We start from the raw sequence: 25362 nt of genomic DNA on the forward strand, positions 1-25362 counted from the left end.
TGAAAGAAACAAGTTATTAATTGACACATATTTATGTCTGTTATAAATCACAAGGTAGAAGACATATACATGTATTTCAAATCCCATATCGGGCTTTGTCAAAACTGGCTTCTGCTTTGGGGAAAGAAATTTTTAGAGTGAGAAAGATTGAGAGAGTTTATTCAAATTATTCACTTTACTGATAAAGGAAACTACCTTGTATCAGTGGATAAATACATTAGCAATGAAGTTTCTTTACTGCTAACATCATCCATCTTGTGCAACTATCTAATATAACCAATATCTTACTAATTTGTTTACATAATTATCTTGAATTGAAAATAATATTCCTGGTAAGAATTATGCATATAAAATAATTTTGTAAATTAAAATCTTATACTCTACTGCTGTGAAAAAGGAGGTGACCATTTAGAATTGAAAGGAGCCATAATTTTTTTCATGAATGAGAAAGTCATTATTTTTTAATCACTGTGAAAAACAAGGGTAAAGATTAAACAATGACTGAGAACTGGGAAACTGTGCTCCATATACTATGGTATCTAACAAACTTCAAGATTAGTATCTCCAAGTAGTAAAGCTGGGAATAAATACGAGCTTTACTTATGAAGCACATACAGATAACCGCTCAGGTCACTCATGTTCCTTCCTGAAGCGGCCTCTTGATATTCAGACTATCAGAGGCCTTTTTCCCATAGACGCCATCTCAGGCCCTGAGAGAACAGGCCCACCACAACAGTATCTGAGCAAACTGGCTCCCCATTTGCCTTATTCACTCACCAGCATCCATTAGCCAACTCCATGCTTTATCTTCAATAGATAAGATACGGCTTCTTCTCGCCATGGTGCCATGAAAAGGATCCGGAAGGTTCCCCTTACACAACACCTCCTGAGTGGCCGCTGCAGCACCGGGAGAAACAGACACGCTCGATCGGCCACCTTCCTTCCCAGCAGCACTAGCGGCAGCGGCAGAAGCTGGAGCGGACGTTCAGCCCCGCTCCCTGCAGGGCGCCAGCCAAGCGTTCTGGTTTCCCTGCGCCCACACAGTCTGCCCGCACGTTTGCGCCTTCCCACAGTGTCAAAACAGGTGTCCCTGTGATCATGCTTAAAAATCTGCTCCCCAAACAGGTGATGAATATACTGTTACTAAGAAATACTAAGTTTCTACATGGAAAACATGTTCTTAAAGGTTTATGTTATTATAAAGAAGCCTTGATTTTCAGTTTTCATTCACCCTTTCACTAATAAGAATAGATTGCCCTAAAATTTCCTGTTAATGAAAGAAAGGATGTTACCATATAAAATAAATGCCATCGTGCAATTTTTGTCACTTATTTCCTAATATTCTATCTGCTTTCCTGGCACAGAATTACTTCTTGCAAATGCTGATGTTTTCATAATCTTTACAACACTCCTCTAACAGATGGAGAAATAACAAGGTCTTAGGATCTCTGTTTTACAGAAGGAGCAATGACTTCTTTGCTTCTGTATTTTATTCACATTTTCATGTTACTGACGAGTTGCTTTTCTTTCCAGTGGTGTTCAACTTAATGAGTAGCTAGAATATAGCTGGTACAAAGGAGTTACACAGGTAACATTTTAGAAAAGCATTTACTTCCCTTAACTGATTATCTAGAGCTAAAGTTCTATAGATATAAAAGATATCTAGAGATTTTTTCAATTTAAATAGTTCAACAAAGGATAAGTGAAAAACATATTATTTTCCTAGGAAGTAAATGTCATTTACTTATTAGCTAAGAATTACATACACACCAAGGCAAGTGCTCTCTGTACAGTAGAGAGTAACAATTCTCATTAGCAAAATTGAAACCCTTCATATACAGACTGTGAGTATAAAGTTTCTCATGTATTAATAACTCACAGGTTCACTTCATCATCAAAATAACAAAAACAATATACCTAACGCATATTGAATATTCATATGGTGCCAAGCACTGTTCTCAGTGCTTTGCATGTTACCTGCTTAATCTTAACAGCAACTACGGATCAAATATTATTACTGCCCTGTTTTGCCACTGAGGAAACTGAGGTTCAGTCAGCCTACATCACATATTTAAGGTCACAGAGATCACAAATGATTAGAGCCCAGGCTGTACAGGTCCAGAAATGGAGCTCTTAAACATTTCCCTAAAACTGCAACGTTAGTTTTGTTTTTCATTTATGTATTTCAAGTTTACCTTTACTAAGTCAGACATTAGAGAAAGTTTATATAAAATTAATATTTAATAATAGTAATACGTGTGCATACTTATTGTGAACACTGAAATCCCTTAAGTCCTTTACATGTATTAAGTTATTTGAGATTCACAACAACCCAATGAAGTAGATATGCTCCCATTTAGTGGGGTATATCTGAGTAATCGGAAGTATATTCAGTAAGTTTCCAAAGTACTAAGTGGTAAATGGGAACTTTGGATCCAGGGAACGCAACTCTAGAAGCTGTGGTTTCACATCTACACCTACCCTCCATTGCCCCTTGAAAGCTGATTGCTTGTTAAAGACTCGTAAGAAAGGGAATAAGAAATGTCAGGTCTGGCCAGAACCTTGGTGGGAGGGGGATTTGCTATCCCTGTCTCTTCAAAATTTAGTATGTATAAAGTACACATATTATCCTATATACATTTGTCTTAATGATGTTTACTAACTTAAGGAACTAACCAATGTTTTATGTGATGCTGAGATTTTTACCAAGGCAAGGACAAATTCAGTTTTCATATTTTTTTTCAATGTATAATATCTGCAGAGGCACTAACAAGCCAGTAACATTATCACCAGCACAGTGACAGTCATTCTGTTTTGGGGGATTATATTGCTGGCAGTCATATTTTATTCCTATCCCTGGCAAATAAATTACGTGCAGGGCCAAGACAAAAATTGTGAACTTAAGAGAAAGCTTCAGAAATCCAAGGATCATCCCTTGAGATATGGGCTGAACCAACCTCGGATCAAGATACTTCCTTGAATATTCAGCAGCTGAAATGACCTTCCTTGAATTCGCTCTTGAGGATATGAAGCCCTCTGAAATCTCAGACAACTCAATTCAAACGAAATAAAATCCCAATATAAGGCTGAGAAAAGAATGAAGAATCCTGAAACCAATGTATCTCTTTCTTTTGGCAGCAAGCCTCTCTGGATTAATTTTGGCTAACTTCAGCTTTTTTGGCCTTAATATAAATTAGCACAAGAAACCATGAAAACTTCAGAGAGAAAATACAGTTCTGGTGAAGGCATCTACCCTCTGTCAGAATTTAGCCACATGCTGTAAGAAATTCAGCCATTTGGTGGCATTTAGCATGAAGAGACTTAGGTGCCATGTGACATAGCTTGAGATGATTCATTAGAGTCTATTTACTCTCAATTATTTTTAAATCAAAGTTGCTATAGAACGATGATGACAATTCTTATCCACTTTCTATACAACTATCTTCTCTGAGGAATTCCTTGAGTATTAGATATTATACCTGCATAAGCTTGATTTGCTCTTTAGCTGACAAGATTTGAATTTATCTGTCTTCAATGTAACACTGATAACACAAAACTTATTCAGAAATTCTAAGAAACACATTCCAATTCATTTTGGGTGAGAAAAACAAAGTAATCTCTTTGGCTGTTACATAAGACAGATTAAAACAAATGAATTTTATGACCTTGGCACTATTAAGTGACAGACAAAAAAGATCATGACTCATTTATGCAGTCACCCAAAAAAATATTTTTGGATATACATTTTTTTCCTGATTGATTAGCTTATTGACTGTAGCCACAATTCTTTTTTCTTGGTGATAATTAATAACAGTGCAATTAACACAGAACACAAGTTTCTGATCATTTTAGCAGACTTTACTTTCAGAAAGATATCAGTCAGTAGAAGTTATGTTTGTAGATGAATAAATTAACAGTATGTTACTCATCAACTCTTACTAGCTCTACTCTCTTTTATTTAATTCCTTGAACTTGGCTTTAAGTGGAAAGAAATATATTAAAAAGCATTAACCCTAGGCTGTGCTTAGGTCAAAACAGCTAAGGCTGCAGTGAGCTCTCCAGCTTCTTCTGGAAACTACACAATGCATCAACTACAAGCAATCCTTAACTAATACTCAGTCAGACAAATATAAACTGGTGACCTAAAAGTGAAAAGCTCTTAATTGTGCATTGCAAATTTCTGAGTCATTTTGTCCTCACAACTTTATGCTTTAAATAAACCTAAATGTTGGCTAAAGAAAATCTACGAGCAATTCAGTATGACTTAGTGTTTCTAAACCAGGAAAAGGAAGAACTTTCAGTGTCTTGAGATAACGTTTGTTTTCTGTATTTTGGAAAAATAAATATTTCCTATGCAGTTATGCCTGGGTGTGTGGGGGTGGGGGTGCATACATGTGTGTCTGTGTGGACATATTTGTGCGCACGCTTAGGGAAAGAGTGTCTTTGTGTAAATGTAGAGAACAGGAGAGAGGAGAGAGGGAGGTAATTTTTTTAGAAGTATTTGGTGTTCCTATAAACCGGTGATGTAGTTAGAATTTATCTCAGCAAGTTATGTGCACATAAGCCATGAAAGTATTGCAATTTATCATAAAATCAACAGGAAATTCTTAATCTGATTGCATATATTTCATATAGTTGCATAAAATAATCGAAGTCTTACATCCCTAAACTTGACTACTTTGATATCTTTATTTCAGTATACATAAGCCACTTCCTGCATTTAATAATAATAGCATACTTTTTCCTGATAGAAGTCTGGACTGATTTGCCCTGTTGTCATACTTATATAAACTCTAGAGATATGTACTTTAATATATTTCATGTAATGGATCATTTATTGGCATTACTAAGTGATGGTCAAGAGAAGTAACAGTTTTATGTTTGTCAAGTATGGATACATATGTAACCTATCAAATGACACTTTGAATTATCAGAGTATCAATAAGATCTTCCTTTGTAACTGTTCATCTTTAAGTCAGTTAGTGCACCTAATAAGTTAGAAATGCATCATATAAGTCTGTGCTCCATATCTGGTTTCAAGACCATTAATTAAAAGGACAAAACGCCACCTCCATGTCAGGTATATGTCTGTGCCTCCTACTTCAGTTAATCCTCATTACACAACTTTGAGGCAGGTATGTTATTAATCCTATTTGACAGATAAGAACACTCAGAGAGACTGGAAAATGTGTGCAGCAAAATCTGTTTCATGCAAGCTTCTAATACCTTGGTTAGAAACTAGGGATTAATGGGATTCAACCGACACACATTTGTGTGCACACACACTTGTGATGTTTACTTTCCTGTTTTCTGATACAGGGATTGCTATGTATTTCTTGTGTGATATGTGGAGAGATTTACAATTTACATTTTCAAGAATTTATAGAAGTAATTCTTAAAATAGTTGGAAATTGCTATTCCTTCATTCACCAAATAAGTAAATATATACGTGAAAATTATTTCAAACCAAATAGCATACATATTTTAAGATGTCCAGGACACTTTTTCTTTATCTAGTACTTAGAAATAGTAGAATAGCTTGTTTTAAAGAAATACACTTTCTTTATGCACTTTTGACATTGCTGACTGACCTATGCCAAGTCGGCTCAGCTAAGGAGTAAATATCATTCTTCTACTTTTACAGGGGTCTCTAAATCCTGAACAGAAAATTTTACCCAGTTACTTTTGTTTGTTTGTTGTTAATACAAACTTTATATTTTGTAATTAAATGTGACCTACAGTATTATTCCTCTTCTTAAAGCCTAGTTTCCCTCTTAAATTAGCGACCTGTCTTTTAGCATTGGCACTTACAGTTTGACATTCCTGTTTAAAATATTTCTACCCCCGCTCTCCACTTTTTTTTTTTCCTTCCAGAAATGACTAATCTTCCTGTTATTCTACTCAGTCAGTTTTTCCCCTGGTATTCTTTTCATATTACATAACATTTACTTTTCACGAATGCTCTTCAGAATTTTATTACTGTGTTCTTGATAGTAGCCTTCTGTTTTCACAGACAATCAATATTGATATATTAGCAAACTTTTTTGTCAACTTTTGTGCTATTGGGATTAAGCAATTTCCTTGTCAAAATGCGATTATTTTTTCAGTTGACAGAATATAAATGCCCATTTGTTGATCTTCAAATTTAAATTCTGTCTAATCCTCAGTTACCAGATGCCACAGTTAAGGAATTTAGCTTTTTGTCTCCTTTCAAATTTCCTGATGAAATGCTAAGTAAACATAATGCCACTTCTTCTAAAGACCTCGGGCTTCCCAGCACTTCTCCATAACATCATAATATCCATGGCACAGACACATAAACAGAAAGTAAAATTTCTCCATCTTTCTAATTTTCAATGGCAAAAACTACATTTAATTATATACCAAGAATTTGACTTTTACCCTAATCTGAAACAATCATAACGGCTACATCATACTACCTGCACAAGAGTAAAAGAAGTCTATTTTTCAGGGAGAACATCTGTGAAGAGTTTTAGAATTATAGTGATTATTCAAATAATATAATCTAAAATTTACAATGTAGTAACACATGCCTGGCAAAACAACATAAATGATCATTTCAGATATTTATAGCAATTTTTTTAGTGTATTCAGTATTATACCAAATTATTTACCTCACAATCAAATAATTCCTTAGGGAAAGGGGTGTCTTACTAATCACATTTACACTTGCTATTTGCACAAGAAGATGGTCTCAAGGCTTTAGAAACTACATTTTCTATCCAAAAAAACCTTTAAAACTCCTGACAAAATACACTTTAAACACAGAAGATAAAGATATCCCAAATATGTCACCCTTTCTCCCTGAAAATATGTCAAATAAAGTTCAAATATTCCCTTCTGTTAAAATAGCAAAGGATTGTAATCATTCACTCTTAGTCTTGGAAGATCCCCTTATTCCCTCTCTTATTTTTTTCAAATAATAAAAATAAAAACTTCCTTCACTGTCACAGTGTCCCCTATAGGGAGACTTTTCATTTTCGCTCTGGTGAGCAGGAACAACTTACCTTTCAACAGTCTTTACATTATGACTAGAAAACAAATCCAGACTATATATTCTATTGAAAAAGTCAAGGCTTAGGTCAACATCCCCAGCAATTAGTACAGTGCTTGTGAAAAAAATAAAAAATTGATGGTCAGTAAGTATCGGAGATTGTGAGTAAGCTAAATTATATGGAGGTATTTTTACGGTAAACAGAAAAGGAAGGACAGATTTCTTGGAATCATAAGAAGAAATGTTATCAAAATGCATTAATCAAAAAAAAATTAGAGATAATTCAAAGAATTTCCCCAAGGGAAATTTTGTAAAAGTTTGTTAGAATATTTTGAATATATCTATAACTATATTTAGATCTTATATTAAGAAGTTATAATCTTATTCTGAAAACTAATAAAAATCATGCATTTTCTCTCCCTTTCTGATATGAGCCAATCAGTTACAAAGGAAAAATTCTTTACAGAAAAATTCTGGGTAATAAATGCATCAGGAATGATATAATTAAAAGTCATTATTTTGCAATTCTAAAAAAATCATGGAGCCATATAATGATCAATGAGGTGAAACCCACTGGGTCCAACTCTGATGGATAACTTTATAGGGCTGACCCAATCCCTGATAGATTTCAGCATCATTAAAATTGGGAACAATAAAAATTCTTCCTTCTTGAAGAATAAAGCAGTGGGGATCTCGCTTCCCAACTTCAAACTCTACTACAAAGCCTTAGTAATCAAGACAATTTGGTACTGGCACAAGAACAGACCCACAGACCAGTGAAACAGAATAGAGAGTCCAGATATTAACCCAAACATATATGGTCAATTAATATACAATAAAGGAGCCATGGACATAAAATGGGGAAACAACAGCCTCTGCAACAGCTGGTGTTGGCAAAACTGGACAGCTACATGTAAGAGAATAAAACTGGATCATTGTCTAACCCCATACACATAAGTAAATTCGAAATGGATGAAAGACCTGAACGTAAGTCATGAAACCATAAAACTCTTAGAAAAAAACGTAGACAAAAATCTCTTGGAAATTAACATGAACAACTTCTTCATGAACATATCTCCCCAGGGCAAGGGAAACAAAAGCAAAAATGAACAAGTGGGACTATATCAAGCTGAAAAGCTTTTGTACAGCAAAGGACACCACCAATAGAACAAAAAGGCATCCTACAGTGTGGGAGAATATATTCATAAATGACAGATCCGAAAAAAAGGTTGACATCCAAAATATATAAAGAGTTCACGCACCTCAACAAACAAAAAGCAAATAATCCAACTAAAAAATGGGCAGAGGAGCTGAACAGACAGTTCTCCAAAGAAGAAATTCAGATGGCCAACAGACACATGAAAAGATGCTCCACATCGCTAGTCATCAGAGAAATGCAAATTAAAACTACAATGAGGTATCACCTCACACCAGTAAGGACCACCACCATCTAAAAGACAAACAACAACAAATGTTGGCGAGGTTGTGGAGAAAGAGGAACCCTCCTACACTGCTGGTGGGAATGTAAATTAGTTCAACCATTGTGGAAAGCAGTATGGAGGTTCCTCAAAAAAGCTCAAAATAGAAATACCATTTGACCCAGGAATTTCACTTCTAGGAATTTATCTTAAGAATGCAGCAGCCCAGTTTGAAAAAGACATATGTACCCCTATGTGTATCACAGCACTATTTACTATAGCCAAGAATTGGAAGCAACCTAAGTGTCCATCAGTAGATGAATGGATAAAGAAGATGCGGTACATATACACAATGGAATATTATTCAGCCATAAGAAGGAAACAAATCCTACCATTTGCAACAACATGGATGGAGCTAGAGGGTATTATGCTCAGTGAAATAAGACAGACAGAGAAAGACAAGTATCAAATGATTTCACTCATCTGTGGAGTAGAAGAAGAAAGAAAAAACTGAAGGAGCAAAACAGCAGCAGACACACAGAACACAAGAATGGACTAACAGTTACCAAAGAGAAAGGGACTGTAGAGGATGGGTGGGAAGGGAGTGCTAAGGGGGGGTGGGGGGGAAGGGGGCATTATGATTAGCATGTATAATGAGGGTGGGGGCACGGGGAGGGCTATACAACACAGGGAAGACAAGTAGTGACTCTATAGCATCTTACTATGCTGATAGACAGAGACAGTAATGGGGTATGTCGGGGGGACTTGGTAATGGGGGGAGTCTAGTAAACATAATGTTCCTCATATCATTGTAGATTAATATACCAAAATAAAATAAAATAAAAATTCTTCCTTCTTGATGTGATGCAATCAGAAATATACAACACCATCTACGAAATATTCTCACCAAATAATAATAAAGAACATTAAAATCTAACTCAATTCTAGCTTTAACTTCTAGTCTACAGAAAATAAGGGTAATTACAGGAATGAGTTAAATGACACTGCAGGGATGCCATTAGCTAAATTCATAATCTCAGATATTCTCCAGGACAATGACCTGAATATTTCAACAAATAAATTACAATGTAAAAAATGAGAAGAAATTATGATAGATAAGAAGAATCTTAAAAGACATAAAAATAGAATATGCAAATAGAATGAATAAATCTTGTTCAGATGCCCACTGAGCAATCCACCTGTAAAAACAATATTGCTGTGACAAGCAGGAAAAATTGAACATAAAGTGGGATTAAAAGATATAATGAGATTATTATCAATTTTGATAAGATTTGGAAACAGTTATATTTAAAACAAGTTCTTATCTGTTAGAGATACTAAAGAATTTTTAGGTAAACTGATAGGGAGTCTGAGATTTGGTTTAAAATACATTACGGATAGAAGATATGCAGGTCATAAATGAAACAAGATGGGCAAAATGTTGACTGACAAGATATATGCATATAAAATGCTGATTGATACATACAGACTTTATATACATATAAAATACATATTGTTACATAGAGATTGTTACAATATTTTCTCTAATTTGGGTATGTTTGAAAGTTGATGGAATAATTTTTTTTAACTACAAAAAAAAAAAAAAAAACAGAAAGAAAAAGAGCAAATGATGCCTGGAAGAATAACTAAAGTTTCTTTTGTATTTCTGATTCAGAGTCCAAAACCTGGTTGACAAGTTAGGCTTTGCTTCTTATAATTTGATGTCTGAGTTAGCTCTAAATCTACTTATACCTGTGAACATAAATATCTATACCTAACAGGTAAATAACTGACTTACCTACTTCAAAAAATCATACATATACATATGAAAATAAATCATAAACTTTAAAAAATTTAAAAATATAGATATTATTAAAATACTTTCTCATTCACCTTTATGTCACATGGGTAAGTATTATCTTTTCAACCAAGTACTCAGGTGTTTATGAGCAAATTTTGTCACTTATTTCTTTAACCAATTGCAATTCAACATATATTTCTAGTGGGTCTACTATGTGTCAGGTTATTTCATTAAGTTAAACACAAAAGTGTTAAGTCACCGGCCAGGTATTCAAATATAGAGAGGGCAAGACATACATAATTATGATTCATGTGCCAAAGACAGTTACAGGCATATGAATAGCATGTATTTCCAAAAAAAAAGAGGTAGGATGATAACATGACCAGAGTAGGGATGAAGAGAAGCTTCCTAGAAAAGGTAATGTCTCAAATAAATAAAAATATGAAAAAAACTGCAGAATTCATCTAAGGAGAAAAAAGTTCTAAACAGAAAGACACAAAGAACAAAAGGTCATTAAGTTGGAAGAGGAAAAGAGGAAAAGTCTTTTGCCACAGGGCACTACGGCTAATATTCAATGTTACAGGCATCAAGTCTCAATCAATGACCCACTGGACTCAACAAATGCTAAGTACTTAGTAAGGAATCAATAAGGATCTGTTAATTAAAGTACAGAGACATAAAAGGTAGCACTATTTGAGTGCTCACTATGCATCAGTCATTTTGCTAATATGCTCAAGTAAGAGTATTTCATATTCAACCTCATATCAACCCTGAGTAGGTATTAGTATTACCCCAATCTTACAGTTTGGGACACTGGGGCACAGAATGCCTCAGTAACTTGCCAACAGTCAGTAGTTGGCAAGTGGGTGTATTGAATGATGTGCTCAGAGTTTCAAACAGTGTGGAAAGAAAATACCTGGAAATAAAATTCTACATGACTCTTCTACGTGGTCAAATGATTAAAAGAAGAAGTGACAACACTATAAAGTGCTGCTAAATAAGTGGTTTAATAAATGTTTAACAAGTGGCTCTCTGTGTGGATGGCTAGAGAAAAGAGGATTAAGGGGCACTATAATTAGCACTCACAATATAGGTCGGTCACAGGGAAGGCAGTACAACATGAAGAAGACAAGTAATGACTCTACAACATCTTACTATGCTGATAGACAGTGACTGCAATGGTGGGTAGTGAGGACTTGATAATATGGGTGAATGTTGAAACCACAGTGCTGTTTAGTTGAAACCATCATAAAATTGTATATCAATGAAACTTTAATAAAAATAAACAAATAACCCAAAAATGGACTAACAGCAGTTCCTGTGTGCTGACCTCCAATGAGTTCCTCACAGTGGTATAGAGGGCATGTCAAAGTGTGGGCAAAGGGTCTGTTTGTTTCTATGCAGAAGATCAAGGCCTAGCTTGGATACCCAGAAAATGAACTAAGATACGATATGAGGAGGAGCTTCCGGCATCAGCACTCTCTGGAGGACTCGTGCTGGGAGATGATCATCAAAAAGCCTCCACAGGGATCCAGACGATGCTGCGGTTGTGGCTGCATCCACCCCACCATCTCCTGGACTTGCCATAAGAATGAGGAGGGAGATGTCTAGGCTGGCATGTGCATACAGTGAGACAACGAATTTGACCGGATCTGTACTGTTGGAACTCAACCAGGAGTTGGGAGGGGTGCAAGTTGTAGCACTCCAAAATCTTATGACTATAGACTATCTACGGTTAAAAGAACATATGGGATGTGAACAGATCCCAGAAATGGGTTGCTTTAATTTGTCTGATTTCTCTCAGACTGTTCAAGTACAGTTGGACAATATCCATCATATAATAGACAAATTTTCACAAATGCTTAGGGTGCCTAAATGGTTTTCTTGGGTTCACTGGAGATGGATGGTAATTATAGATTTGCTTTGTTTATGTCACTATATTCCTATTATGTTAATATGTGAGCGCAAGTTAGTTAGTAGTTTAAAACCTATACATGCTTAAGATACTCTACAAGAAGATATGTCAAAGAAATAATCAATCCTCCCATTTTTTCTTCCATATGCTACCTCTATAGCTTTTCTTCTTCCTTCCTAATTACAACCCTTAAATAGAATTCGTGCCTCATATCGAATTTACCGAGTATCATAATTCCTCCAGGTGGTAAAAGATACCTCGAGACAAGTGCTGGGCATAGAAGCCACAGGGCATAAATCTGCAAAGAAGTAAAAAGCTAACCTTTTCAAACAATATGGCTTCTCTCTCACTTACCAACTGTACATTTCCCTGTATGGCCCCAGAAGATGACTGGTTAGCCAGAGACGGGTAAGATTCCTTAAGGGAGGAACAACCTAAGACAGGCACAGTCGCAGGGGGGCCATCAGGTGAGAAATTGGGGATCAACAGAGGTGAGGCTCAGAACCTCACCCCCCTGTTTTGAGAGAAATCTTCTGCATCTGTGGATGTTTTGCTGCCCTTGTCTAGCTTGGATAAATACTTAGTCCATAGGCACACACCTGATCATCTACATTTGCCCTCTTACAGCACTAAACTATGTTTTCTACCTTTATCTTGCATCTACCTACCACTTTAGCATTTTATTAAAAATAAAAATAATAATAATAATAATAAAGGGAGAAATGTGGGATCCACATATAAATCAAGTATAAAAATCAAACGAATATTTATATTTGACCTGATTGTTTATAGTTCATAATGCATGATCAAAATCGAAACTTTCTGTGATGAATGCCCTTGTAGTGTTCACCATGTAAGAATTTATTCACTATGTAAGAATTCGTTCACCATGTAGGAACTTGTTGGTTATGCTTCAGAAGACTGGAGACTGACGAGAATTAGGCTTGAGATGGATTAATGATTGTGCATTAAGCATTGACCCCTCTATACAGAATTTTATTGTTGTTTACAACCATTTGATCAATAAATATGAGATGCCCTCTAAAAAAAAAAAAAGTATGATACACACTCATTGTAACAATTTAAACAAATTGAATTACAGAAAGATTTTAAATCCTTTCTTCCTCCTCTCTACATAACTGCTATTAGCATATTGTGTATCATTCCATACTTTTCCTATGCTTATGCAAACAAAGAATTATCTATTTAGAGTTTCATTTTGCTTTTTACAAAAACGTGATATGTTCTTTATATTATTCTACCACTTGCTTATTTTTACTTAACAGTATGTCTTCTACACCTTTCCAAGTTCATACATTGAATGGATGTACCATAATTTATTAAATCAGTTTGTCATTAAAAAAATAAACAAACAAATAAAAACAAAAACAAAACAAAACAAAACAAAAAGTAAGTGGCTCTCCAGTGAAGGGAGGACCCTAATTTGTAGCATTTACCAATTTCCATGGTGTAAATACTCCCATCACAGCCAATTTCAAGTGGCCAACATGACATCACTTAACCTGGAGTTGGGAAGAGCTCTAGCTGTGGCCAGCTCTGTCTACCATCACCCACAACCTTCAAGCTTTACAGGAAGAGTGTTAAATTAACAAGCTGATTATATGACCAAGAGAATAACAAGCAAGTCAAAGAAAAGTTGCAACTATTATCTCTGTTGTTTACAGGACTCAGTATACAAGTAGCAGTCAATTATGGTTAAAAGAAGTGAACTCCTAAAGAGTATAATGAAATGTATACAAGGCAATGAGGATGAACAAGTATTTCATAGAGATTTCTCAAGGAAACATACATTTTCTATGAATGACAGAGCCGACATTATGAAAGTATTCTTTCTATGTGATGAATGAACTGTGATTAGTACGTGATTTCCTGCTAAACTATTCCTCCCTCAGGGATTTATTTCTAACCAGAGAAGTTGAAAATGAAAGCACAGTTGAAGGAAACTATTTGGTTTGGGTCAGCTACAGATGCTGCAACCTCAAAAGGGAGGGTTATTTTTGCATAGCCTGTGCTTTACAAATTACCTGGCATATGAAGGTGTTGAATGATAGTGATCAGCAGGAAGAAAGGAAAAAAGAGAATCACAGAACTACACTTATATAGATGTATGTCTTATTTATATTTAAAGAATATACAGATGTAAGTATATAAAAGGAATTCAAATTATTAATATTAGTGTATTCACACCATTGCTTTAAAAACATTCTTTTAAGTTATTCATTTAACAATAGTGCTGAATGAAAAGCACAGTAGATGAATTTTGTATGTGTATAAAAGTGAATTAGAGTTATTAATATCATACTGATCTGATCTCTTTATCAAGTTCCTTTACTATTTAGCATCAGCATCCAATAAATATATCTAGATAAATTTTAAATGAAATATGGAATCTATTTTTCACACAGGATACAAATACAATGTTAAAGAGAAGCAATAAATGATTAGCAAAACAAAAAAAGATAAATTCTACACAAATTTGCTCAGAGGTCTAGCAACCTTAAAACAATGTGCCCCCCTTTTTGGCATGCAGAAAGTCTGTTGATGACCTGTTATTGAAGCTGGCTCTCATGAACCTGCAGCCTATCTATTAGTTAACAGAATCCTGACTTAAACAGACTCACAAAAAAAAATGGAATTCATTAGCACAGTATTGTGCTATTAATACATGTAGCAAAACAAATGCAAAAGATGCTTCTGGGCCTTGTTAGACTCTTTATGTTGCTTTCTACTGTTCTCATTTCAACAGTAAGTCCCAGGCATCTTTTTCTGGATCAATTCAACTATTGATTTCTTCTTATAATAACTACCAATGGCAGAAAAATGTCACTTTTCCAGTCCACTGCCTTAAGAAAAGTTCAAAGAATAAATGATTTAAAATGAAAAAAACAAACAAATCAAACACCACCATTGCCTTGTGCATAAAATAATTCAAACAACCACTTTTGTTACTTAATTAACTGGCACTTTTTCAGCCCAGTTATGGCTGAGATGAGAGCATAGGTATACATTTTTATCTTTGTGATATCACAATTAGAGAATTGAAAATTCAAGTCAAATAATTTTAGTTTTCTATATGCAATGCTAGTTTTCATTTTTTTTAATGAAAGAGGCCTTTGAAAGAGGTGACTACCACTTTTTCATGAAATGTATGGTCTAACTTACAACTGTAATGACTACAATTAGTTTTATTTTTTGTAAATCTTGGGTGCAGGGAAAAGGAAGGTTACTGCATAGATCAGGAGCTACTATTTTTCAGGTGGCATTCCATATTTCATCCATTTTAAATTCAATACAAGTGAAATAATATTTACTGGAAGCTTACCATGTATCAGGCCTACAAATAGGCATTAGAAATTCACAGATGACTAAGACAGTCTCTGTTTCTAAAAATCTTCCAGACAGGGAACATGGAGGTAAAAACCTCAAACAATGGTGTATACTAAGAGCATGGCAGAGTTCTAATATATCTCTCCTATCACTGCATTTTTTATGCAGTAAAGTAACCTAGTAAGTAATGTATATGTTTCATTTCTATGTTACAGTAATATTACCGGGTTTATTAGAATCATATCTAAAACAAGAATGAATACACACTGGGTTAGAAATTAAAACTGTTTAAAAAACAAAAAAACAAAACAAATCTCAAGATAATACAAATATCACTATCTTTTTCAGTTATTTTAAAAGATCGGACTACATGTACTTTGGAAATTAACATGTCACTGTGTGCTATCCAGGGAGCATGACTTGAAATACAGAAACGCAGGTGCTGATACAAAACTCCTTAAAATTTTGATGATGAAGAATGGCACAGCAGGCTCAATCTGCTGTTTCTTGAACATTTTAATTATTTCCCAACTTGCAAGATTAGAAAATTAGATTAGCCTCAGAATCATCAACAAACAAAATAAATGTAGCACAAAGGTCTTCTCTACACTCACCTTTTTTGAGCATTGTATGAAGAAAAGGCTCATTATTCAAGAGGGTAAGTAATGTTTCAGGCCAAGGGGAAATAGTCTTTAAAGTCCGTTATCTTAAGATCATAATCAAGGTCTTTTCCTTCTCTGAAAACACACACTGTTTGCAGAAAAACATGCCAATCTAATGGACTAGCTGAACTTATTCTCCAAATAGATGACATTTACATACTACGATGCTCCTTGAAGAAGGCCAATAAATTTCAATGAGAAATACATCTTAATGTTCAAGTGGTGATTGTAGTATTTGTTACCAACTACATAATTACTCCACTCTAACCCTTAATGAGCCTAAACTACTAAATTTTTAATCCCTCTTGATGATCCTCTTCAAAGTAGATAAATATAGGTTCTTTTCAATCAAACACTTAATTGCTAGAACTTCTGACACCAGCACATAATCAGGAACATTTTTGACTCTCAACGACTTTTCAGTTCTTTTTAAAATAGCTAATATCATTCAGCTTCTAAATAATTATTAAAGGGAACAAGTAATGAGCAAGCTAACAAGTGACAGAGCCTCAGCATTTATACTTTTCGTAAGCTCAGACTCTTTTCTACTTCAGTGTGAAACTGTGAAGAAGTGTGAAACTGTCAAGTCTTCACACTTTGTGGAGATAAAACTTAATTTTTTTTCTAAAATTAGAGTGGGAGAAATTTAAGTGCAATAGAGATAAATGGATCTTCTCTACAAGTCTCATATATCTTTGTTACTGTTACTCGTTCTGTAGTAAAACCACAATAATTACAGTTGTAGTCTGGTTCCCAGAGTGCTCCTCTCTCAATAAACACCAATACTAATCAAGGCTATTCTCAATATTCTCCTTAGGGACGAGAAAAAAAAAATGGAGAAAGAAAACATAATGTTTCTGTCCTGGAACTATCACTTCTCCCTTTTCAAACTTTGAAGGATAAATATTAATCTATGTAAGCCGAATACTTTTCTAACAGATCACTCTTACTAACAGGGAGTTAATATTAGAAAAATGACTGTGTATTGTCCCACTGTGACCAGCTATCATGCACCCTCTGAGTCGTGGGCTGAATATACAGGCATCATATCAGGAAGCCTGACCAGGTCCTTCTGTGCTGTCTGCACAAGACATACAAAACATGGCATAAGTGCAAATTAAGGCCTGTTCCAGAAATTCACATCAACAGAATATAAATAGTCCATTATAGAGCCACAGCCATTTACTGGATGAGTCCTACCATAAATGAAGTGGGCTGGATTCCTTAGAGAACTATTTATGAAAAGTATTATGTTGCTATTCAACAAATGTCCCATTACATGAAAAAAAATTTTCTGAAGTTGAATTTAAAAGCACATAAAATCTGCTCACAATCTTTAGTCATGGTCAGGAAGAAATGTTGCTTTCGAATCACTGAACACTTAATGAATGCCACAGATATTCAAAGCACCATATATATAGAGGTGATTAACATAAGCTTCCCTTTCTTAAGGAGCTCATAAACTAGTGGGAAAATACACATGAAGAAATGAGTTATACTATCAGACATAATGGAATTTATTCTGTGATACATAAAATAGTAAAGAAATGTAGAGAAAAATCATCCATTTCATGAAGTATATCTCATTAGACAATAGAATAATGCAGACCTCTTATGAGTAAGAGCACAAAGACAATAACTTCTGTGTCAACTGCAACCACAGGCTGGCTACAGATACAAGAGTTGAGCATTAAAAAAAAAAAGGTATTCTGTAAGAATCAATTGGTTAAACAGAATTCAAAATATAGGGAATTGGTATATTTTATTATAATTTTAAATTGTGTCCTATACACCCTTTTATTTGTAAATTTTATACTAAGCTTAGGTATATACATGCATACCTTTCCTGTTTTTGGAGAGCCTGCTTAAGCAGCAACACTGTAAACCTTTAATGCTACCAATAATCAAGGCATCAGAATAGTCAAGAAAGTTATTTACCTTAATGGCAGTGAACAGCAGTGACTTGACATTAATAAAAGTTTCCATCAACCAGGTGTGGCAGTAATGCCATTTTCATGAAATGAAGACAGCATACTCCAGCTGTTGCTGTGCCCTACTGACTAGGCATATTTGAAGTATCCTGGTGATCTCAGGATCTCTATCAACATGACTGAGCCCTAACCTCACTGGTAGTTTCTCTGTTCCCTAACTTGTAAAATGGATGGACTACGTGACATCATTTCTAAAGGCTCCTCTAATTGCAATCCCAAGAACCTATGGATCTCAGGAGTTCAGAATTGAAATTCATTTAAAAAGTTACCTCTAAATATCAAGCAAAAACTCCTAACATTACATAAATGAAAAATCTTAATTAGGCAAGGAAAAAAATCAGGTTTTCCATGGAAAGTCCTAGCCCTTGAAGTTTTCATTCTTAAAATTGTTATAAAGCTTTCATTGTAAAGGAGGCTTGACTACTCAGCGATGTGCCTCTATAACAACTACTCCGGCAAAAACCTAAGTGGAAGCACAGCTGAATCTCGATTTTCTTTCAGTTTATTTCAAAATTGCTAGAAATACTTCCAACAGTACAAATAAAGTTAGGTTATATCCCCAATTTTAAATATTAACCTCATATTGAAAACTCATAATAACCAAGGGTACTTAACTATCCAGGATGTTACCATTTGAAAGCTGGCTGTAGTCTATGAATGACCAGTCTTTTTTTGAATCTGTATTGATTTTATTTCTATTCTTCAAATTGATGTAAGATCTACTTATGACTTAGCAATGAGATTTGCAGCCTGTCCTTTCAGAGATTTATGCAGTAATGATAAACCCAGTGGTTGGAACCCTTCAGGCCCATACTGAGTGAGCTCACAGTGAGCTCAATCCTTACAGGCTCACACTGTCACTGGGTGAAGAGTTGCTGCTGGACAATGCATCTTTTCAAATCACCTAGAATAGAATCTGTGAACCCACAAATGACTTTCCATCAATCAAGGCCTATCTTCATTCAAATGCAGCTTAGAATCACACAGTGGAATAAATTTGCAGGAATTTTATAAATCTTAAATATTTTATCTTTAACTTTATGATGATATAGTTATATTTGTGCTCCTAAAATAAAAAACAACAGTTCAAGTGGAAAGTCCTAACAGTTCAAATGGAATCGCCAAAGTTCTGCTATGATGGTTAAATTAAAATGTGTAGTGGTATTAACATAATTTCTTGTTGAGTTTCAAGACAACATTCATTCAATAATTGTAGATGCATGAAGCAGTATCCTTTTAAGGAATTTTGTCATAATATAAACACATTTTAGTGATCAGATCACTTTCAGAATGCATGTAACTTGGTATTTCATTTTTCTCCAATAGTGACTTGTTTTTCTCTGTAACAGTTACTAAGAAAAATATTTTTGAGCCACTCACAAGAATGACGTATTTAGGAGACCTTTCCTTTTGTACTATTAAACAGTCTGGAAAACTGCTTGCTTGACTCATTCATGCTGTCAAAATATACTACAGGCTAAGGCTGACCATCAATTTTCCCTGTTTCCTGGCACAACACATCCAATTTATGCATGAAGTTCTAAAGTAACAGCATTTGGAGTGCAGGACCACTTTCATGTGTTTGACAATTTACAAAATTATATCCACACAGGCTAATCTATTCACTTGATATGCCTGAGGACTACCACTTATGCAATTTCATACATTTAAATCCATTATACTTAAAAGATAAAAGGTCAAGTGAATAAAATAAAGCCCTTAAGTTATAACAGAGTCTTTGTTTTCTTAAAACTTTAATGCTGCATAAGGGTTAGTTAGAAACTCAAAGAGAAGATTATAAAATTATTTGGAAAGTATGCTATTTGAAGTTATTTGGAGATAATATGACATAAAACAGGTAAAAATATGAAATTCTTTACAAAAATAAAATAGTTATGAGGTCAGCCAGGTCATCATTGGAACTCATATTTGTATAAATACTCTAACAATCTTAAAAGTAACATTTATTCTTTTACCAATTGCCTACTTTATTATAATAGAGGAAAGAGGTAAAATGGAAAATACATAATAAATGGAAACCTGCTAATTACAATCAATATATATCAAGCATTTTTTTTAGGAAACAGAAGTCATAGGGAATGTTATTTAGAGAGAAAAAATTATTTCTCAATCAGAAACCTATGGGGATGACCTAATGAACAGTGACTTCACCTTCTAACTATGAATAAAAAATTACTAATTAGGTGATAAGGTTATTTCAGTTTTTTAAATTATGTTCTAATATTCATCCACAGTGCTAAACAAAGCCAGTTCTACGTGTGTGTCTGGAGCATGTGAAGATTTCCAGATGGTTTAATCCTTAAGAGGAAAACACATTTTCTATACAGACTGAGAAATCATGGCAAAGACTCTCCGCTCCCTGAGCCTCTCAGTAATATTAAAAGAGTGGTTGTTAACTAGGAGCATATAACTTTAAAAATATGTATCTGGTCACATTTCTTAGAGATTCCAACTGAGTAGGTCTCAGTGGTGGGGAAAAAAATATACTTTTCCCTGGCTTTTTTGCTTTGTGCAGGAAGCCTAGAAAAGTACCTGAGATGCCATTTGTCATGCAGATAGCATGCAAGGTAAGCTGTTGACTCACATGCAGTTAACTGGATCCTACTGGTAGTATGGTTGCTCGCTAGGAAAGGGAAAGTTTTGGGTCTAGTCAGGTATTCTCAGAAAAGTTGTCCAATTGGCACCATCTCTTATACACTCTCCACTTTTAATGTTGAGCTTTCACATTTCTACTATTAAATGTCTGAACTGCAAAGTCTTTTGAGGCCAAGGTTTTAATAGGAATTTCAAAAAAGCTACTCATAATTGATTATGTTCCCTCATTCAAAAATCATACATTAGCCAAATAAATCAGAGAGTGGCAAAAGATTACAGATCAAAATACCTTCCAGGACTTTTGAACTTAACACAGGGAGAGAGTGGTCCTCCTTCAATCATCCTGAACCAAATATATTTTCAAAAAGTATATTTTGAAAAAGTATACTGAAACTTTGAAGCCATAATGTGACTAGGATTAATAAGGACTGTCTTAAGCATAAAAGCTGTTTTCATTATCAGTATTTCTACATTTTTTTTCCTGATCTAATATTTCCATGAGGGTGTGTGTGTGTGTGTGTGTGTGTGTGTGTGTGTGAGAGAGAGAGAGAGAGACAGAGAGAGAGAGGATAGACACGAGCGCATGCTCTTTGTCTGTTGATATCATCTGTAGAAACTTGTCTACTGGAAAATGTTTCTTTAACTTTGGTTTGGCTCCTACCTTGGAGCTGATGGGAAATAAAAACTTTTCCATGGAGTAGAGCCAACTGAGCTGCTAAAACAAAAGGTAACATTCATTAGAGGACCATGGTACCATGATCTCATTCTGAAGGTTTTTTTTACATTAAGTGTGAATTATCTAAAACTTGAAAAACTCAAACAATTAATATCAAAGAAAATTATCAGCCTTAACTTAAATATTATTATTTACATGGAAAAATATTTTTAATCATGACATGTGAAATAAAACAGTAGTTTAAAAGAACTCATTTCACTCCTAGCTTAGTCATTTAGTTTAATTTTCTATCTCCACGATCCCTCCCACAATCTGAGCACCCACAGATACATGCACACCCTATTACTTCTACTTGCATCCAATAATACATAGTTTCAACATGAAATCACTCTTAAAGAGAAGTGAATTTTTCTCAATAAATCATGACTATGGGTACTACCTCCCATAATTTTTAAAAGAAATAAGCCATGGGGTTGGTGGGAAGGGAATCTTGGGTTTTATAATCTGCTAACTAAATATCAATTGACCATTTAATACCAGGAACACTTTACTACCCAATTTTTGGCATTTTCTAAAAAGCTGAAAACAAATTTTATGTTCCCTGCCCTTAGAGGTCTTTCTGTACATTCTCCTACATGTTAAAAACCTAACTGGCCAACTCAATTCAACAGGCCACAAGTCTTTCCTTTGAACACATATTTGACCCTCCTTCAACATCAAGTAATACAATTAACTCATTGCCACATACTAAGTCAATACATAGCAGAATAAAATGGGCAATAATCAATAGGTTTAACAAGAAGGCAGTGGCATGGTTCAGTAAATCAAACAGTAAATGCACAACTCATATTGAGATTTAGAATGTAACAAAATTTACACAACTACACAGGAAAATCCATAGCTAGCCCTTAGAAACTTCTAGATTATATTATTTCTGAAAAAACCAATAAAGTCAGGGAGCTAAGAGTCCCCTAACCCCTTGCTGCAAAAAGTATATACTTTCCTCTTTCTTACCAAACTCAAATCTTGATCTTGTAAATAAGGCCAACACCTTTATATACCCAGGAGCAAAAGAACATGCTTACTGGGCTAGAATTGGATCCCTATCAAATCTCAGTGATAGTGAAAAGAGAGAAAATGAGGATGTGATAAATAGAATACCATGGATTTCAATGCTTCTTTACACCCTTGAAGAAGTAAGTGGCAGATATTTTCCCAAGTAAGTAAATTTTATACATATATGTATTTAAAAAAACAAAGTAGAAATAGTGCAAATCATGGAAAAAAAATGGAATTTAATATTTAACCTTCTACTCTGTACAGGTACTTTAGTGAATAAATATCAATTTTATTTTTGAAGAAAAGTCTTAGGTGAGTCTTTTAAGAAGGAATTTACATAAATAATACAGTATTTGAAATATCAAATGTGAATTATTATTTTAGACCAGCATAGAACTAAAGTGGCACTTGTTTTAAATGAAATTAAATTTGGAACATGGTTACAACCACTTTCCCATTCATGGAAAACTGCATTCATGAAATGGGTTCTCAGGGACAGACAATGCTATTAATACCAAATTATTTTATTATTACTACCCCAATGAGCTTAAAGTCAAGTTGTACACATGTGAAGCACTTAGAGGTTGTTTTCTCTTGATAACATGCAGGTACATAAGCTGCTACGTGATACTGCATATTTATACACATCTCAGATAAAAGTCTTAATTTTTTAAATCAAAGAATGAATAGATACCTGTAATAAAATATGCAAAATGACATGATATTTACTCTGACATAAGACAAAGTTCTCAAAAGAGAAAAGCTAACTTTGAACTCCAGTGTTCAGACAAGAACAACATTAGCAGCTCCCATTCGTGGAGTGTTTATATTGAGCAAGACTCTGCATGAAGTGACCTATATTGTATAATGATCTCATCAAATCCTCACAAACCTTAATGGTATTATTAAAAATTTCATTCTATAGAGAGAGAAACAGATTTGGGGAGGTAACGTGACTTGTGCCAAGTCACTAGAAAGTGACTGATGGACTCAAACCCAGAATTCAGGATTAGGGCTCTTGACCTAGTCTTAGACTTTGCCATAAAGTTTTTTATTTATATATTTTTACATAGAGCTATTTGCAATTATTCTGAATATCCTACTTTGGTTAAAAATTCCAAGGTAGCATTGAGACTAAGTGAAAACCACCAATGATCACATTCTCTTTATTCCTGCCACCAATATTTATTTGCTATAAAATAATATTCACTGTAAATTTATTACCAAGGAAGAGAGCATAGAGGCAAATCTAGACACTCAGTAAATACCAAAAAAAAAAAAGTAAAGCTAAAACTAAAGCAAACTAATGAAATAAATGCCCAGGGAAACAAAATCAATGGATATGGAATACCACTGACTTTTCCCACACTGATCAAATTGGTTCTGGACACAAAATAAGTTTGATTTACATACCAAGTTTGAATTTATACTTCAGAGATAATTTGTTAAAAATATTTCTAGCTGGCTGTTTGACTATCCTGATACTTTCAAGAAAATGGCCAAAGACATTGAGTTCTAATCATTTAAGGAAAGGATCCTTGTAACACAAGCTATTGATGTTAAAGGTTTTCTGTTTCCTTTTCTCCAAGCTATCATTCATCCACATGGATTTCTCTGTGCGAATAATTTCATATTTCCCATGGAGCACTTTAAATCTTTTAAATGCACACTAATATTTAAGATACATCTCAAATGTCCAGGATTATAATTTAAACTGATATTTACTAAATACCCAGTAAGCCCAAGAATGTCACATTCTTGATTCCATGTTTTTCTGGGACCAAACATGTCCTTTTGGCCATATTGTGAACAAATGACATTTATGATTCCTAGATTTAAAGAAGAATAAGTTATTTTTATTTCAATTACATATAATGCTAATGTCTTAAAAAGGATGTGTGCTTTTAAATTAAGGTATTCATGTGAAAAAACTTCCTCACTCTATCTAAACATTTCAGTGTTATTAAGCATGACACAGATATACAAATAATTAAATGTAACTGCTACAATTTTATTCATAGCTAATTTTAAGATATAACATGAATAGTCATCACAAACACATAAGTGTGACATACAGTGGGAAGCATTTAACATAAATCATGACCAAAGAGGTAGGTGAATGATTTCATCTTGATTTTAGTTCCATGTAATACAACTTAACAAAGATTTACAGACGTTTTTAAGCATATCCCTCCCCAACCTTATTATAAATGACCAATAAACATCAAGAAGTGAGAATGAAATCTAGCCTCTCACAAAATAATGTCTCATGCTTCTGTGCATTAGAAAAGTATCAAATATACTTCCTTTAGCCAGAAAAGATATTCTAATTTACACAAAAAAAAAATCATAAGGGTAGTTATGAAATAAAACCCTCCATATCCAGCGGCCTTCACTTCAAGCTTTGTCTTGGTATTCTGAAACTCTCATTTGTTTTTTTCCCAGAACAGCCTCGTATTCTGATTTGCTATACTGATTTCAGTCTGGCATGACTTTCAAAATTCTTCCTGACCTAAGATTTAGATACTCTACATTATCAGACTTCCGGTTCAACACTTAGTGTAAATTTCCCATCTTAAGTGAAAGAAAAATCTTATTAGCAATTATTCAGGGATGGTTTTCTGATCTAAGATAAAATGTTTGAGTTATCATGTAAAAGTGTAATTGTCTTAAATTCAGGCAATTACTGCAACTTAACAAATACTTGCCTAAGTATGTCCATCACTCAAAATATTTCAGCAGACTCACTCACTAATTAACACTGTATTTCAGTATGCATAAGATCACTGCGCAGTGCTTCGTAATATTGCTAGCTTAAACAAGTTAAACTTAGAGTGAAGGTTGCACAGGCTCTCAGAACA

The 25362-nt window shown here is 34.2% G+C and overlaps 1 protein-coding gene across 18 annotated transcripts in view; it reads right to left on the bottom strand.

The window, feature by feature from the left end:
• MBNL1 (muscleblind like splicing regulator 1) overlaps positions 1-25362 on the bottom strand; it is a 206906-nt gene that overhangs the window by 117606 nt on the left and 63938 nt on the right. The window contains exon 1 of one of the 18 annotated variants that reach the window (XM_037008228.2): positions 778-902. The exons of 15 other annotated variants lie outside the window; for them this stretch is intronic. Coding sequence is in view for 1 of the 3 variants with exons in the window: in XM_073232200.1 (XP_073088301.1) it covers positions 778-783 (6 nt within the window). In the remaining 2 variants the exon portion in view is untranslated. Of the gene's footprint in view, positions 1-777; positions 903-25362 lie in introns of those variants that run through there. 2 more of the 18 variants (XM_073232200.1, XM_073232201.1) reach the window with 2 other exon arrangements.

The sequence above is a fragment of the Manis javanica genome, chromosome 3 (assembly GCF_040802235.1).
Source record: "Manis javanica isolate MJ-LG chromosome 3, MJ_LKY, whole genome shotgun sequence".
Classification (NCBI taxonomy): Eukaryota; Metazoa; Chordata; class Mammalia; order Pholidota; family Manidae; genus Manis; species Manis javanica.